Genomic DNA, 16,103 nt, shown 5'->3' with positions numbered 1-16,103 from the left:
AACGAGATGATTTTCCAGCAGAAACTTTGCAGGCCAGAGGGAAGTAGCAGGCTATATTTCAAATGCTGAAAGAAAAAACTTACAAACAAGAATACTCTACCTGGCAAGGTTATCATTCAGATTTGAAGGCAAGAGAAAGAGTTTCCCAGATAAGCAAAAGCTGACGGCATTCAACACCACTAAACTAGCCTTAAAAGAAATGTTAAGGGTCATCTTTAAGCTAAAAAGAAAAAAAAAAACATAACTAGAAATAAGAAAATGTAGGGGGAAAAAATCTCACTGGTAAAGGAAAATATATGATAGAGAAGTAAAGGCAGTGGATCAGCCACTTAAAAAGCTAGTATGAAGTTTAAAAGACAAAAACAGTAAAATCAACTATAACTATAAAACGTACTTAGGGGATACACAAAATAAAAAGATGCAAAACATGATGTCAGAAACATAAAATAGGGGGAGTAAAATTGCAGAGCTTCTATAATATACATTGGGGAAAAACAGCCTCTGTAATATGTGGTGTTGGAAAAACGGGACAACTACATGCAAAAGAATGAAACTGGACCTCTATCTTACACATACAAAAATATATTCAAAATGGATTAAAGACTTGAATATGAGACCAGAAATCATAAAACTCCTAGAAGAAAACTTAGGCAATAAACTCTTTGACATCAATCTTAACAATATTTTTTGACCCAGTCTCCTCAGGCAAGGGTGGCAAAAGCAAACATAAACAAGTTTGATTACTTCAAACTAAAAAAGCATTTGCACAACAAAGGGAACCATCAAGAAGATGAAAAGGCAACATACAGAATGGGAGAAAATATTTGCAATAGTATATCTGATAATGGGTTAATATCCAAAATATATAAAGAACTTACATATCTTAATATAAAACAAACAAACAACCCAACTGAAAAATGGGCAGAGGACTTGAATAGACATTTTTCCAAAAAACACATACAGATGGTTAACGGACACATGAAAAGGTGTTCTGCATCATTAATCATAAAAACAACAATGAGGTTATCGCTTCATACCTGTCAGAATGGCTATTATCAAAAAGACAAAAAATAACAAGCGTTGGCAAAGATGTATATAAAAAGGAAACCTCATACACAGTAAGAATATAAAATGGTGCAGCCACCGTGGAAAACAGTATGGAAGTTCCTCAAAAAAATTAAAAATAGAATTACCACATGATCCAGCAATTCCACTTCTGGGTATTTACCTGAAGAAATGAAAACACTATACAAAGAGGTAACTGCACCTTTATATTCACTGCAGCATTATTTACTGCACCAAATAGCCAAATGGTGAAGCAACCTATTGTCTAGCAATAGATGAATGGATAAAGAAGATGTGGTATATAAATACAATGGAATATTAGCCATAAAAATATGACATCTTGTTATTTCAAGAAAATGGATGGACCTAGAGGGTATTATGCTAAGTGATATAAGTCAGGCAGAGAAATACAAATAACATGATTTCACTTACATGTGGGATCTAAAAAACAAAACAAACAAATCAAAATAGTAACAGACTCACAGGAATAAATTGGGGGTTACCAGAGAGAAGTCAGTGTTGGGGCAGGTGGAATGAACAAAGAAGATTAAGAGGTACAAATTTCCAGTTATAAAATAAATGTCATAGGGATGTAATGTATAGCATAGGGCACATAGTTAATAATATTATAACTTTGTATGAAAACAGATGGTAACTAGACACATCATTTTATAATGTATATAAATATCGAATCTATGGTGTACACTTGAAAATAATAGGATATTGCTTGTCAATTATACATTAATGGGAAAAAAAAGTTTATTGGTTATTAGTAAATCCCATAATGTAAGGCTAAGATATTGAGTTGGATGGCTAAGATGTAAACATTCACAGAAAGTTTGCTAATTTCTAAGTTAACCATGTTCTTTAAGTCTTGATTTAGTGTGACCCGTTACTGGATCTTATGTTCTTCTAAAAAGTATACTATATTTAATTTTATACAGTCTTTTATGTCTAGTTATGTATGTATTTTAAAGGATAACCTTTTTGTGGGTGTTGTATGAAACTTAGAGGAGGAAGGCTGATCTTTCCTGTTTGTTTCTTTTGTTTTTGATTAACATTGTAAGTCAAGATATCATTCCATGCTTTTCTTTTCACACATATGCAATTTATGCATGCCTATCAGCACCAACAATCAAATAAAAACATTTTTAAATTAATCGAACTGCCATTAAAATATGGGCAACATCCACTGCAAGTCTACTCTTTTTTAAACCGTGGTTGTAGCTTAACAGGAAGAACGGGGCTAAAGTTAGAGGAACTTACTTGAAATCTGGGTCACCAAAGTTTCAAGAATTCCTATTTTCTCATTCAAAAATGGGGATAACAATTACTTCACAAGGCTACTCAGAAGATTAAATTAGATACATTATTTTTCTAACACAACATTCTTTCAATTATGTGATCAGAAACACACAGGTTTTTCTTTTCTTTTTCCCACATCTCTACATTATAGGACAGTGAACTCCCCCTTAAATCTTTCTACTTCACAAATAAATTCCACATCCACATGGAACTACTTCTTTATTTTTCACCAAACTAGGAATTTTTAAAAATTGCCCGAGTCTTTGATTTGGTTTTATTTTTAAAACCTCCATTAACCATTTCATTTATACTCTTTCAAAAATCATTTCTGTGTTTTTTTGTATGATTTTGTTTTTACTAAAATGTTTGTTTGACAGATTAAAAGATACATGAGTTCTTTGCTAGAATAACAGTAAGATGCTACCTAAATGCCACTGCTTGTGTTCTATAGCTATAATGGCGTCTAATACAAATCATTCATTCCAGGAGCCTGTCATAGTATTATTATATGACAAACGAATCTCAACTGCATCGCTTGGCAACCTCTGGGATTCAAGCGCTTTAATTCAGTTTAAAATAAATGATCATACCTTTCTGTTCATTTCTAAACTAACATTTTTTCCCTTTCACTGGATTTTATTTTCATTTGGTTATTTCATGTATTTGAACCTCTAGCTTTATGGATTTTTTCCTTTCACTTTTTTAATGGTGAAAGTGTAATTAAATATGACAATGAAAAACAATCAATACTAACTGGGTATCAGGATACCTAGGTTCTGGTTCTAGGCTTGCACTAGACCAGTTAGACCATATTTCTCTGAGATTCAATTTGTTTTATCTTAAATAAAAGGATAGAAGAAAATTATGTTTAAGGTCTCATATGCTGATCATGAGAATTTATTTTCCAAAGGTTATGCATGTATAGAATCATAAGGAAAAGGTAATACCCCAAATCAGCGGTAGCCATACGAGTGAAATAAACTAAGGGGGGAAGAAAAAGACATACCTGCAATTTCTTCTAAAGTATTGGCATGCATGTCCAGCAATACAGTTCCATTCAGAATACAACTTCTCAACTCGAATAAGCTGTGCAGTGAAAGAGTAGCCACATAAGGCTTACTCCACCTCTCTCCTCCATCTTCCACATCTTCTTCAAACTTCAACCACCTATGCAAATAAATATTATCAGCACATTGTATATTTTATTGTACATCTATGATCCTTTACCCAAATAATAAAAGGTAGACATAGAAAGATATTCACCTTGCTTTTTGGTTTCATGGGTTTTGGAAGTACATGAAAGCTAGCCCAAATCATTCAGTTTTCATTTTAATTCCATTTAACAGATAGTCTTTTTGTCATTAAAAGATACATTGGAAAAAACTCATATATCATCCCATATATCATTTTTATTGGTTTGTCTAGCTCTGAAAAATATTTCAATATAAATGTTAATCTGTGGTCACAGTGAATCTTTAGGAGAACTACAAAAGAGTGTATACTTCACGGCAAAAGAATGGTCATTGAAACAGATACAACAGAAAATAAAAGAATACTTATTTTTCTTTAGAGGGAGGTCTTAACCCTGAATATTTGAGTCTCAATAATTTTTTGATTTGATTAGGAAGGCTAGTATAACTTGGGGGCTGTTGTATAAGAAAAATATTTATTAGATCTGTTTGGATAAAACCAAGTGATTGCAGTCACGTCCAAGGACTAAACTGAGAACTGAGCTGGGGCCCCATTGCCTGAGCCTTCCTCCCAGAGATGGAGAACGGGGAAGATCCTTGGCATCACAGTACCAAATGACACACCACTGCTTTCTTGAGTGAAATGAAGAGCAATATCTGAGATTGTGTCTAAGTAAGATAAATGGAAGGAATAAAGAGAAACCAATGATTTTACTGCTCTGTCACAAACACTGTCTTATTCTTTTAGGGACTTGCCCTCTAATCCTAATAGATAACAAATTTAATTCCACCACTTCTAATAAATCCTAGCATAAATTGCCTTTTCTTCCCCACCCCCCACAATTTTTCTCATTCTTTCTCGCCTCAGTCATTTTTACCCTAACTTCCTCTCTCCATGCAAGATCACTCAAATTCTCTATATGATATTATATTACTGTTTTATGTAATCAAATGTTCCAACTCCAACAGAGAACAAATATACTACAGTAACTAGTTAGGGAAACAGTGGATCAGCCAAAAATAACTAACCAAAAGGGCTAGTCAGAATGATTGACGTGCAGAGTTCCAAGAAAGATAAAAAAAAGTTATGGATTTGTCCTCAGTGTTCAGGGAGCAAAAAGTTTTCGGGAAGTGAAAAGAAAACCAATAGGGAAGAATATCTGTGCTAGCTGAAAATTTACAGATACAAAAGACTAACTCTGCCTATCATAAATGTATAGAACACCTGAAGGTCAAAGAAACTTACATTTAAGCCCCAAATCACTGACAGTATCTCTTTGGTGTTGACAATTTTACAGCATATTTTGGTCTACACAGTTGGAAACTTTTCATATTAGTGATTTTTAATGTTTTTCAATCCTTAACAGGGACATGAAACCTCATAAATCATGTGATAGTCATAGTACTGTTTATCAACTATAATTAGTTTTCTTTTTCCTAGTAGAGAAGAGGATGTCACTACTTTAACTCCCTTCTAACTGGGCAAGGTCATGTGACTGTTGACTAGCTCTGGACGATAAATTATGAGCAGGAATTATGTGTGTCACTTCCAGACTGGAGTATTTAATGGCCAGAATAAGACACTCTGGAGCTGTCTTTTTCCCTGATGTGGCCACCAGAAATGCTCAAGATGAAGGCTGCTCTACAGGTGAGACCTCTCAGTAACTACAATAAACAGACATGAACAGCCTCCACTGATTCATGATGGACATGTATCATAGGCCATAAAAAGCCACGTGATTTTAAGCCATTGAGACTGCAGAATATTTTTCTCTAACATAATTTAGCCTGTCCCAACTGATACAGGTCACCAGTTTAGCTATTCATACCAGCATCAAAATTTGAAATTAAAATGAATGATGAGAATAAGTATGATTTTAATACATATTTTAAAAATTAGTATTTCTCGCCAGGTATAAACGTTAAGGCCACAGTCCCATTATGAATGTCAATCTTTCAAAGGATGAACCTCTTGGCAGATTTGAGATGGGAAAGTGTCTTGGACTAGTTGGGAATAAAAAGAAGTCTAGGTTTTGTCCCTATTCTATAACTAAATTGCTATGTGACCAAAGGAAAGAAAATCTTTGAATTTCTCTGAACCACATTTTTCTCATCTGTAAAATGATGAGACAAATTCAATACATGAAAAACTTGTCCAAGACCACCTAGCCAGTGACCTTGTCAAACCAGAGTCAATTCCAAGTCATTGTTATTTTTCTCCACAGTCTGTGCCCATTTTCCATCACAATACAATTACTTTTGTTGAATTTATGGACTTTTTCAGCTCAAATAGCTTTTGTTAATGTCTGGAAAACACTGATTTAACATTTGATTTTCATCCTTGTCTGGACCAAATCTCAAGTTGAAAAAAGGTCTCTGTTCTCTTCCTCTTTTCACATTATCTAGACATGGTGCCAAGAAAATAGATACAACTTTTATTAAAGCTTCTATCAACTTTTATACTGTTCATATATGATGTGGTTTTCAGGCAAAAAGAACAAAAGAAGGTAGTCTATACAACAGCTCTTATGCTGGTGTTATTTTGACTGAAGAACCTTGTTAGATTTGAAATCTAGTTTCCAGTCTGTTGGGTGGTAAAGAAGACTTAGGGCTATGAAAGGGTGTGATTGTGTTTAAGGGACTACAGATTTCTCTCAATTGGAAAATGTCCTCAATTAATATTTGTACAGCTGTACTGCTTTCTGTCATCCCTATATATAAAATTGCTTCTCAGATATTGTATTTAAAATGTTTACTCAAGTAAGAAGTCCTGAAAAGTGTTTATACATTACTAAAAAAATTACATTCTTAATTATGTATAAATCTATAAACTGGCCCACACAAAAATATTGGTTGTAAGTTGTCATAACACTAATAATAAATTCATTTTTTAAATACTCATGGGATTCTGGTTCTACATAAAATTATCAAACCCTTTTTTATAAGGGAAATTATAATTAAATTTTATACTTCAAAATAACGGTGAAGATTATTAAATAAGTAACAAAGCATCTATATCATTTTATCTTAGCTCTTTTACAAGTAAAACTTTAAATTTTAAAAAAACCTGAAAAAAACGCATGTGGTGTGTTGTGGTGTGGTGTGTGTGCGTGCATGTGTGCATGTGTGTGTGCAGTTCTATGCATTTCTATCCCACACATAGATTCAATAACCACCACTACAATCAAGATACAAAACTGTCCATCATCACAAAGGAACTCCCTTATGCTACACCTTTATGTTCTCAGCCCTCACCCTGTTTCTGTCCCATCTACCACTGATCTGCTCTTCATCACTGTATTTTTGTCAGTTTGAGGATGTAATAATATAAGTGGAATCATATAGTTTACAATTTTTTGAGATTGACATTTTTCGCTAAGCATAATGCCCTTGGGATCCATCCAAGTTTCTGTATGTATTAACTGTTTGTTACTTTTTGTTGCTAAGCAGTATTCCATTGTATGGATGTACCAAACTTTGTTTATCCATTCATCCATTGACGTGTTTTGGATTATTTATAGATTGCTGCTATTACAAATAAAGATGCTATACACATTCACGTTTTTGTGTGAATACAAGTTTTTATTTCTCTGGGATAAATGCCCAAGACTGTGATTGCTGGATCATATAGGAAATGCATGTCTAGTTTTATAAGAAACTATGTTCTAGAGGAGCTATACCATGTCCCATTCATCCCAGTAATGGATGATAGACCCAGTGTCTTCACATCCTCGGCAGCATTTGCTTCATGAGTATTTTTTAAATTTTAGCTACCCTATTAGGTATACAGTAATATTTCATAGTGGCTTTATTTTGCATTTCCCTAATAACAAATGACGTTGAACATCTTTTTATGTGGTTATTTTCTACATGTATCTTTCCTCTTTGGTGAAATGTCTATTTGTATTTTTCCCATTTTTCTAATTGATTGGTATATTTTCATACTGTTTGTTGAATTTTGAGAGTTCTTTATTTGTTCTAGATATAACATTTTTGTCAAATATATGTTGCAAATATGTTTTTCCTGCCTGTAGCTTGTCTTTTCATCCTCTTACCAGGAGCTTCCATAGCACAAAAGTTTTTAATTTGAGTGAAGTCCAATTTATGAATATTTTCTTTCATGGACTGTGCTTTTGGTATCATGTCTACCCCGAGATCCCAAAGATTTTCTCCTATGTTTTCTCTAAAATGTTCATAGCTTTTGTTTTATATTTAGATTTATGATTTATTTTCAATTAATCTTTATACATACTGTGAGGTTTAGATTGTGATTATATATTTTTTTACCTGTAGATGTCTAATTGTTCTAGAACAATTTTTGAAAAAGCAATGCTTCCTCCATTAATAGCTTTTGTCCTTTGTTAAAATTCAGTTAGCTGTACTTGTGTGGGTCTTTCTCAGTTCCCTATTCTATTCCATTGATGTATGTGTCTATCTGAAAAGACATTTTAAAAACAAATCCAAAAGATATATTCCTTCCTTTAGAATAATTTCCTTCAAATTAGGGGCTTGGTCTTTTAGAAAAGAAGAATGACGTTTCTGGGATTTCCAACCAGTTTGGTAGTTAAGATGACCAAATATAAGTTATATGCATAGATGGTTTGATAGAGCCACAGGTTTTAGGAGCATTACAGGAGGAAGCAGAAGATACTTTTCATAAAAAGGAACCCACAAGTTACAAATATCAGTTTACTAAATATTTCAAGATTTAGTACTTCATGCCAGCTTAAGAATTATGACAAAGGGTTTTAGATATTTAAATGAATATTCTAATAAACTACATTAAAAATTATGTATACACAAATACATAAGTATTTCTCTCTTTTCTGTTTTTTTTCTTTCCATTTCATACTTCCGAGACAGAAATTAGTAGGTCTGGGAACACATCAAATCCTGTTTCAAGATTTGTAGTCACTGAATATACTGTCAATTGCAAAATGCCTGATTGCAGTTAATGACCTAAAGTGCTGCAATTTATTCCAGTTTTCAAATAAACTCAGCTGACATTTGTTTGAATAGTAAATCAAAGCAAACAAGAGTCTCACAGGCATGAATAAGAAGCAATGGACAATGCAAAACAATCAAAATTATAGGCCAACTGCATGACATTTTCAATGAGAGAGGTGGATTTAAACTCTGAGATTATTTTCATTTCTTTCAGTATGTCTGGATCTGTTTTCATCCATGATTAACACATTGGAATCTCTTTGTACTAAACACCAACCTAATATAGGTGTTTCATGAATTCTTTGAGGATTAACTTGATAATAATCTTCTCTACAACACTCATATTGAAAATCTACAAAATAGAATTCTTTTGCAAATTAGAAATAGATGTTTTCCATAGAAATTAACTCTGTTAATTCTATTCCCATTAATTCAGTAGACCTTTCCTAAGATTTTTTATGATCTAATTCTACTCATCTAGAAAGTTAAGGAGTTACTACAGCATCCAAAATTATAGCCTTGGGGGGAAGTCATGGATTCTCAGGAGAAAGCATCCTCTTTTGGGTAGAGTTGGGGACATGGAGGGACATGGTTAGGGTGAGGGCTGGAGAACAACACATGTAATCATAAAGTGCCTTTTTTAAGGGGAAAAGGGAAATGAAATATACCCAAACCTAAAGTTTATTGACATTAGCTGTTCTTAATCCATATTACCTTCACACATCACATTGCACTGAAAAATCTTGATGACTTGCACCTTTACTAATTTTTTAATATTGAATGCCTTCACAGCATCAGTAAAATCATTTTGAGGTGATAATCCTTTCTGCACTACCATGTATGTATCAGAAGCCTAACTGCTACCCCCTGCTTTGCCTCTTCTGAGCTGATTTGTGGGAAGCATTTTTAAAGGGCAACCACAGTGAGTCAAGCATGTTGTCTCCACAATTGCACAGCTGTGGCATCTTTGCTCAGTTTTCTTTTAATAACATTGTATGTTATTTATAAGCAGGACATTCTAATTGTGTTGATTTCATTAGGCCTTGTCATATGGCTCCTTTTAGGGTTTTTAAAAGTGAACAGCTGGTTTTCACAAACATTTATTAAATCCTTATGATTCAAAATTTTAGCTTCAAAATCTAAAACTTTGCTCAAGTTTACTTGGCAGCAACAGCGTGCATGAATTATTCAATATGTGATATATATTGACAGGTGCAATGTGCTGATAATATAACCTTTTTATTTCTACTAGTAGGGTAGAAAATTATTAATCCCCCCTGGAATACTAATCAAAAGAGTGAAGTTCTTCAAATGGTTCTGATAATGATTTATTAGAATTATACTGCATTTGGAAAATCAGATGGAGTCATGAATTAACTAAAATTAGCCTTTTTAAATGAACTAGGGCCACCAGAACAAAATTACTTCTGCCACTTTAAGACATTTCTAAGTCCTCGATAAATACATTCTGTCCTTCACTGATGTATTGTGTCTCAGCCAGAATTCATCTACCCTCCTCTTCAATGTCTCTTACTATTTGATTGCTCATCAGATGTCTTCCTGAACCTCAAACAGCTACAGCATGCAGAAGCTTGGCTAAGAGCACAGGTCCTATCCAGTAATAGTCACGAATACCAACACTTAACTGGATCATCCATTTTATTCTTTATAAATAAACAGCACTACATTTTGACAGTCTGAGTCAAACATGTTGTTCAAGCAGAAGAACGGGGGATAAAAAAATACGTAATATATGTATTATGTATAATACACGTATTAGGTATTTTAAAAACTCCAAAGGACATAGTTTTTGATGCATTTGAAAGAAAAATATAAGTAGAAGGTTCTTAATCCTAAAATTTACCAGGTTATATAAAAACTATTTCAAATTTAATTAATACCATAATAGAAATCATCATAAGAAAATTGATTTAAATTATGTAGATTGTTTTTATTAAAAAAGGTAATTCACACAAAATAACATATCACTTTTCAAGGTATTAAAAAAAAGGTGAATACAGAAATTAATGAATGATTTTATATAAAACAGGTAAAGAAAATTAGCAGTTAGTTCGCAGGAATAAAATAAAAACATATGAAAAGATGTTCAATCTCATTAATAATTAAAGAAATGGAAATTAAAACTATGAGATTTATTTTTCATCTATAAAATTAGAAAAAAACTGTAAAGTTTGATGATTTAGTGTGGCAAGGGTTTTAGAAAACTAACCACTCTCATACAATGTTAATGGAAGTGTAAATTCCCAAAACATTTTATGAAGGCAATTTTTCAATATCTTCCAAAGTTAAAAAAAAAGTCTGTTCTCTTTGACGTATAAGTTCCACTGTTAGAAATCCACCCTATGTCAATACCTAAAACATGCCAAACATGTAAATGAACACTACAGCAATGATTACAGCAAAAAATAAAAATAAAAAGTAAAACAACCTAAAACCCTATCAACTGGCTAAATAAATAAATGAAAGTTCATCCATATAACTAAATGTAATGGAGTCATTAAAAAGATGTCATTTTCTATCTGTAATTTGGAAAATGGTCCAGATACTTCATTAAGTGATACTGGGGAGTTATTCTGATTCCATCTCCTTCACCCTTGTGGTTTAAATCCTTGCTACTCGAAATGTGGTCCTCAAATCAAAAACACTAGTGTGAGACATCACCCGGAAGGTTATTAAAACCTGACATTCTAGGCCAGATTAGAGGCCTGTTGAATCTACATTTCAGCAAGATTCCACATGATTTGTATTTGTGTTAAAATTTGGGAAGCAGAGAGTAGGTGACAGTCCTTGGTGTGGCCACAGCTCTTGTGCACACCTGTATCACAGCATTCATTGTAGACCATTTACAGCTTCATTCACTTGTTTAAATGAGACTGCGAGATTGTTAAAGGCAGATTCTAAGATTTCTGTTGTCATTAATGTTCTCTAGCCACTGTACCTGGCACATAATAGATACTTCATAAATACTTGTTGCATAAATGAGCAAATGAATAAGAATAAATAAGAAGTAAAAGCAAAACTGTGTTTATTACCTTTTCACAGCAATTCACCAACCAAATGGCAATACAGAAATATTAATCACAAATGACAGAAAAAAAATTTTTAAGTTATTTGGAAAAACCACTATATATAAATGTATACATATCCTAGAAACACATTACAAAATATTTTTATCCTCACCAAATACCTAAAGCCTCTTATGATGCTTGCCCTTTCTTTTAAAAAGCCCCACACTCAAATTATCACATAATATCACTAGCTTGGACACAAGCCAGCAATTGAAAAGATAGAAATAAATTGCTTCTAGATTTCTATTGTTTTCCTGATGACACACAAATTATGCTACTGTTTGTCTCTAACACTGCAGCTGCTGCTGGTTTTACATCACTATTTACTATAATTACTGCCTTCAGATTTCATTCTGACCCATATCCCATTATAGGCTGTGCCCAGGCCAGATGAGCAAATTTCAGAAATCAGCCGCCTTCATGGATGTTTGAAAAATCATGGACTTAGAAATCTGTGTTTCTAATAGCACGGAAATTCTTTAGTATACATTCACCTTTCCACAAAAATCCTCACCTGGCTGTCTCTCGCCACTCAGCATCCTCCCCTTCCCGCCAGCAAATCTCATCCAGCTCTGTGAAGAGGTCATGAGGAATGTGCTCCTCATCGTCATCCTCAGTGCCAAGAATAAACTGCACCCGCTGGGACGGGGTGTCTAAGGAGAATCAGAGACATGAACATGCATTACCGTGACTTCCAGCTTAAAATGTCACCGCCTACATCACCACGCCAAACTCACACCTCCCCTGCCCCCACCACAACACTCATCTAAAGTAAACTTGGGACATTAAAACTAAGTTTAGTTTTACATTAAGTCTAGCATAATTTGGGAGCACAAATACGTCAAAGGTAAACATATAATGTACAGAGAGCATTAAAAATATAATCAAATGTGATGATTATTTTGTATTATTTGTAACACTCATGGAAATTACTTCTACTTATCACACACACACTCACATCTCTCAACATATATGCTATATTTTATGGTAATATAGTGGATCGTGATAAAATTTACTTACACTAAAACTACGCTGAATATAATTCACCAAAGAACTCCCTTGTGATGCTTCTTTACAGTTATACACACACACACACACACACACCTCACTAACCCCTGGCAACCACTACTGGTCTTCACTGCTTGCAGTTTTGCCTTTCCTAGAATGTCACATAAATGGACAACTAACTTTTCGAGTCTGCCGTTATTCACTTAACATAATGCCTTTGAGATTTTGAGGTTTATCTAGGTCATTGAGTGTATCAGCAGTTCGTTGTTTTTATTGCTGAATAATAGTCCATTGTATAAATGTACCACAGTTTGTTTATCCATCCATCTGTTGAAGGATATTTAGGTTGTGTCCAGTTTGGGGCACCTTTGAATAGAATTGCTATAGTATTCTTGCACAGGTTTTTCTGTTGAACATGTTTTTATTTCTCTGGGAGTAGGATTGCTAGGTTAAATGGTTAGTAGAACTTTATAAGACACTGCTCACCTGCTTTGCACAGCATCTGTACTCTTCTGCCTACCCAGCAGCAATGCAAGAGAGCTGCAGTTGCTTCCCATGCTCACCAGCACCTGGTATCATCAACTGTTCCTTCGCCATTCTATGTAGTGAGAGCTCGCTATGGTGTTCATTTATATTTCTCTGATGGCTACTGTTGACAATATTTCATGTGTTTACTTGTCATCCATTTGTCTTCTTGGATGAAGTGTCTGCTGAAATATTTTGCCCATTTTTAACTGTGTTGGTTGTGTTTTTACTCTTGAGTTTTGAGAGTTCTTTATATATTCTGGATACAAAAAGTCTTTGTCGAACATGTGGTTTGCACATATTTTCCTTCCTCCCTGTCGGTAGCTAGTCTTCACATTTTTTAAGTGTCTTTCATGGAGCAGAAGTTTTAAATGTTGATAATTCCAATTTATCATTTTATGAATTATATACTGCCCCTCGCTACAAACACATTTATCCGATCATTCTTGCACTTTCTGAAGCAGTTCTAGAAGTCCTCTTTTCATGAGTGTCAGCTACCTTATTCACCAGATCAGGCACCATGTGACTTCTGGCTCTCCCCCAAAGTCAAAGTGACCATGAAATGAAAATGTTTTGAATTGATTCAGGACATCAAGGTAGCCACAACAGTGCAACTAAAGACACTCACAAAAGACTTCCAGAACTGCTTCAGAAAGTGGCAAAAATGACCGGATAAGTGTGTTTGAAGCAATGAGACTATTTTGAGGGGGATTAATGGCAATGTGTCTTCTACTGTGATATTTTTTTTAAATTTAAACATTCACCGCATTTTTTGATCACACCTCATATTTGTATCTTCCTTAATTTGTCTCTTCAAAAGACTATACTTTTCTGAATTCAGGGCTTTTACTTTCCTAGCTAAATTTATTCCTAGGTACTTTTTTTATGCAGTTGGTGAGGATATGGAGCAACAGCAACTTTCATACATTGCCGGAGGTAATGCAAAATGATACAACCACTTTTGGAAGACAGTTTAGTGGTTTCTTATAAAACTAAACATACTTTTACCATATGATCCAGCAATCACACTACTTGGTATTTACCCAAAGGAGTTGAAAACTTATGTCCACACAATAACCTGAACACAGATGTTCATAGCAGCTTTGTTCATAATTAGCCAATCTTGGAAGCAACAGAGATGTTCTTCAGTAAATGAATGGATAAATAAACTGTGGTACATTCAGACAATGAAATATGGTTCAGCATTAGAAGGAAATGAAACAAGCCATAAATATACATGAAGAAACCAAAAATGCATGTTACTAAGTAAAAGATGCCAATCTGAAAAAGCTACATACTGTGTTATTCCAACTATATAACATTCTGGAAAAGGCAAAACTATAGAGAGAGTAAAAAGATCAGTACTTGGGTGGGGAGGGGGTAAATAGGCTGAGCACAAAGGATTCTCAGGGCATTAAAAACATACTTTGTATGATATTATAATTATGGATATATGTCATTACACATTTGTACAAACCCATAGAATTAAAACACCAAGAGTGAGCCCTAAGGTAAACTATGGGCTTTGGGGTGATTATGATGTGTCCATATAGGCTCATCCTTGGTAAGAAATACACCACTCTGGTGAGTGACATTGGTAATGGGGGAGGCTCTGCATGTGTGGGGACAGAGGGTACATGGGAAATCTCTGTACCTTTTTCTCAATTTTGTTATAAACCTATAACTGCTCTAAAAATTAAAGTCTTAAAAAATCGAGCATCTCAGTTTTTGAATGTTAATTGTTCTCACCAATATGCAGCACTATATCTTATACATGATTGCATATATTTAAGAAATTATAAGAAAGAGGTAAAAGAAACTCCATTTATACAGCATATTTGCTTCAGGCATTAGTAAGGTATTTCTTTGTTAGGATGTTAATAACATGAGATTTAGTTTTATTACCAAATATTTTAAGAAGCTTGTCAAACTAAATTTTACAGCAAAATGAACACGAATTGAGTCAATAGCCAAGTCTTGTGCTTCACTACCTCTTCAATGCCAATTTCCTGAATGAAACATAAATGTTTATTTTGAAATGAGACTGATGAATTCCTATAAATATCAGATGTATTTAAGAAAATCAACAGTGCTACATAGACATTTCTGATTTCGTTTATCTGAAATAAGAACCTTATGCTATCTTTTTTCTAAAATTATACTATCTGGGAGATAGTTATCTAACATCTACTAAACCTGATTGCTTGATCAGAGTCAAATGAAATACTTCTAATCACTCTGTTACTTTTGTGTCTCATTGTCCTGGACAAAAAAATAAAAAATAAAAAATCAGCATTTTAAGTAGCCACACACAAAAAAGAACATCATAAACTGCAATTTTAGAGTTATACTAAAAAATCAATTAAATCTTTCCATTGGACCTACTCAGTGTGAGCAGACAGACATTTTGTGTTACCTGACAACCTATTCTAACCACTTGCTTGCTTGACAACAACCACATCCAAGAGTAGCCCTGCTTCAACATGGGTATTATGTTCCTCACTTGTGTGTTTTGTTTTTACTTTTTTTTAGATTTAAAACTTATTTTACTTTTTTACTATTAGTTTCAGGTGTACAAAACAACATAATGTGTACAAAACAACACAATTGTGTGCATGAACCTTACATTTAAGATATATTAGTATTTTCCTAATAAAGCTTGAGGATCACTCACTATATACCTTTAAAATACTAATCAAAAATAAACATGAGGAAAGAAGACCCTCACAGTTATAAATAATGAGTACTTGAAAGTCTGAGGTATGGTAGCAGGTGTTTAAAAGACTTCTCTAAGATACAATGATAACAGAAATAGTATAGGAAATTATGATTCACTCAAGTGGAATTATCTATTCAAGGAAAAGTGTTATTTAATATGGTTCAAAATGACCTATGGCTTTCTGTATCTGGCTTTTCATTCTTTAAAGTACAATTGACTTTATAGGTATTAGGTTATGCTCACAAAAGTCTTTTC

The 16,103-nt window shown here is 33.6% G+C and overlaps 1 protein-coding gene across 14 annotated transcripts in view; it reads right to left on the bottom strand.

Annotated features, from left to right (window-relative positions):
* The window catches only part of SLC4A10 (solute carrier family 4 member 10), a 264,790-nt gene that overhangs the window by 117,289 nt on the left and 131,398 nt on the right, over positions 1 to 16,103 (bottom strand). For all 14 annotated transcript variants that reach the window (XM_081052804.1, XM_081052800.1, XM_081052797.1 and 11 more), the window contains exons 4-5: positions 12,111 to 12,249; positions 3,377 to 3,537 (exon numbers count right to left, since the gene is read on the bottom strand). In XM_081052804.1, the coding sequence (XP_080908930.1) occupies positions 3,377 to 3,537; positions 12,111 to 12,249 (300 nt within the window). The remainder of the gene's footprint in view (positions 1 to 3,376; positions 3,538 to 12,110; positions 12,250 to 16,103) is intronic.

This window comes from Rhinolophus hipposideros (genome assembly GCF_964194185.1).
Source record: "Rhinolophus hipposideros genome assembly, chromosome: 6".
Classification (NCBI taxonomy): Eukaryota; Metazoa; Chordata; class Mammalia; order Chiroptera; family Rhinolophidae; genus Rhinolophus; species Rhinolophus hipposideros.
This window is presented reverse-complemented; position numbering and strand designations above follow the sequence as displayed.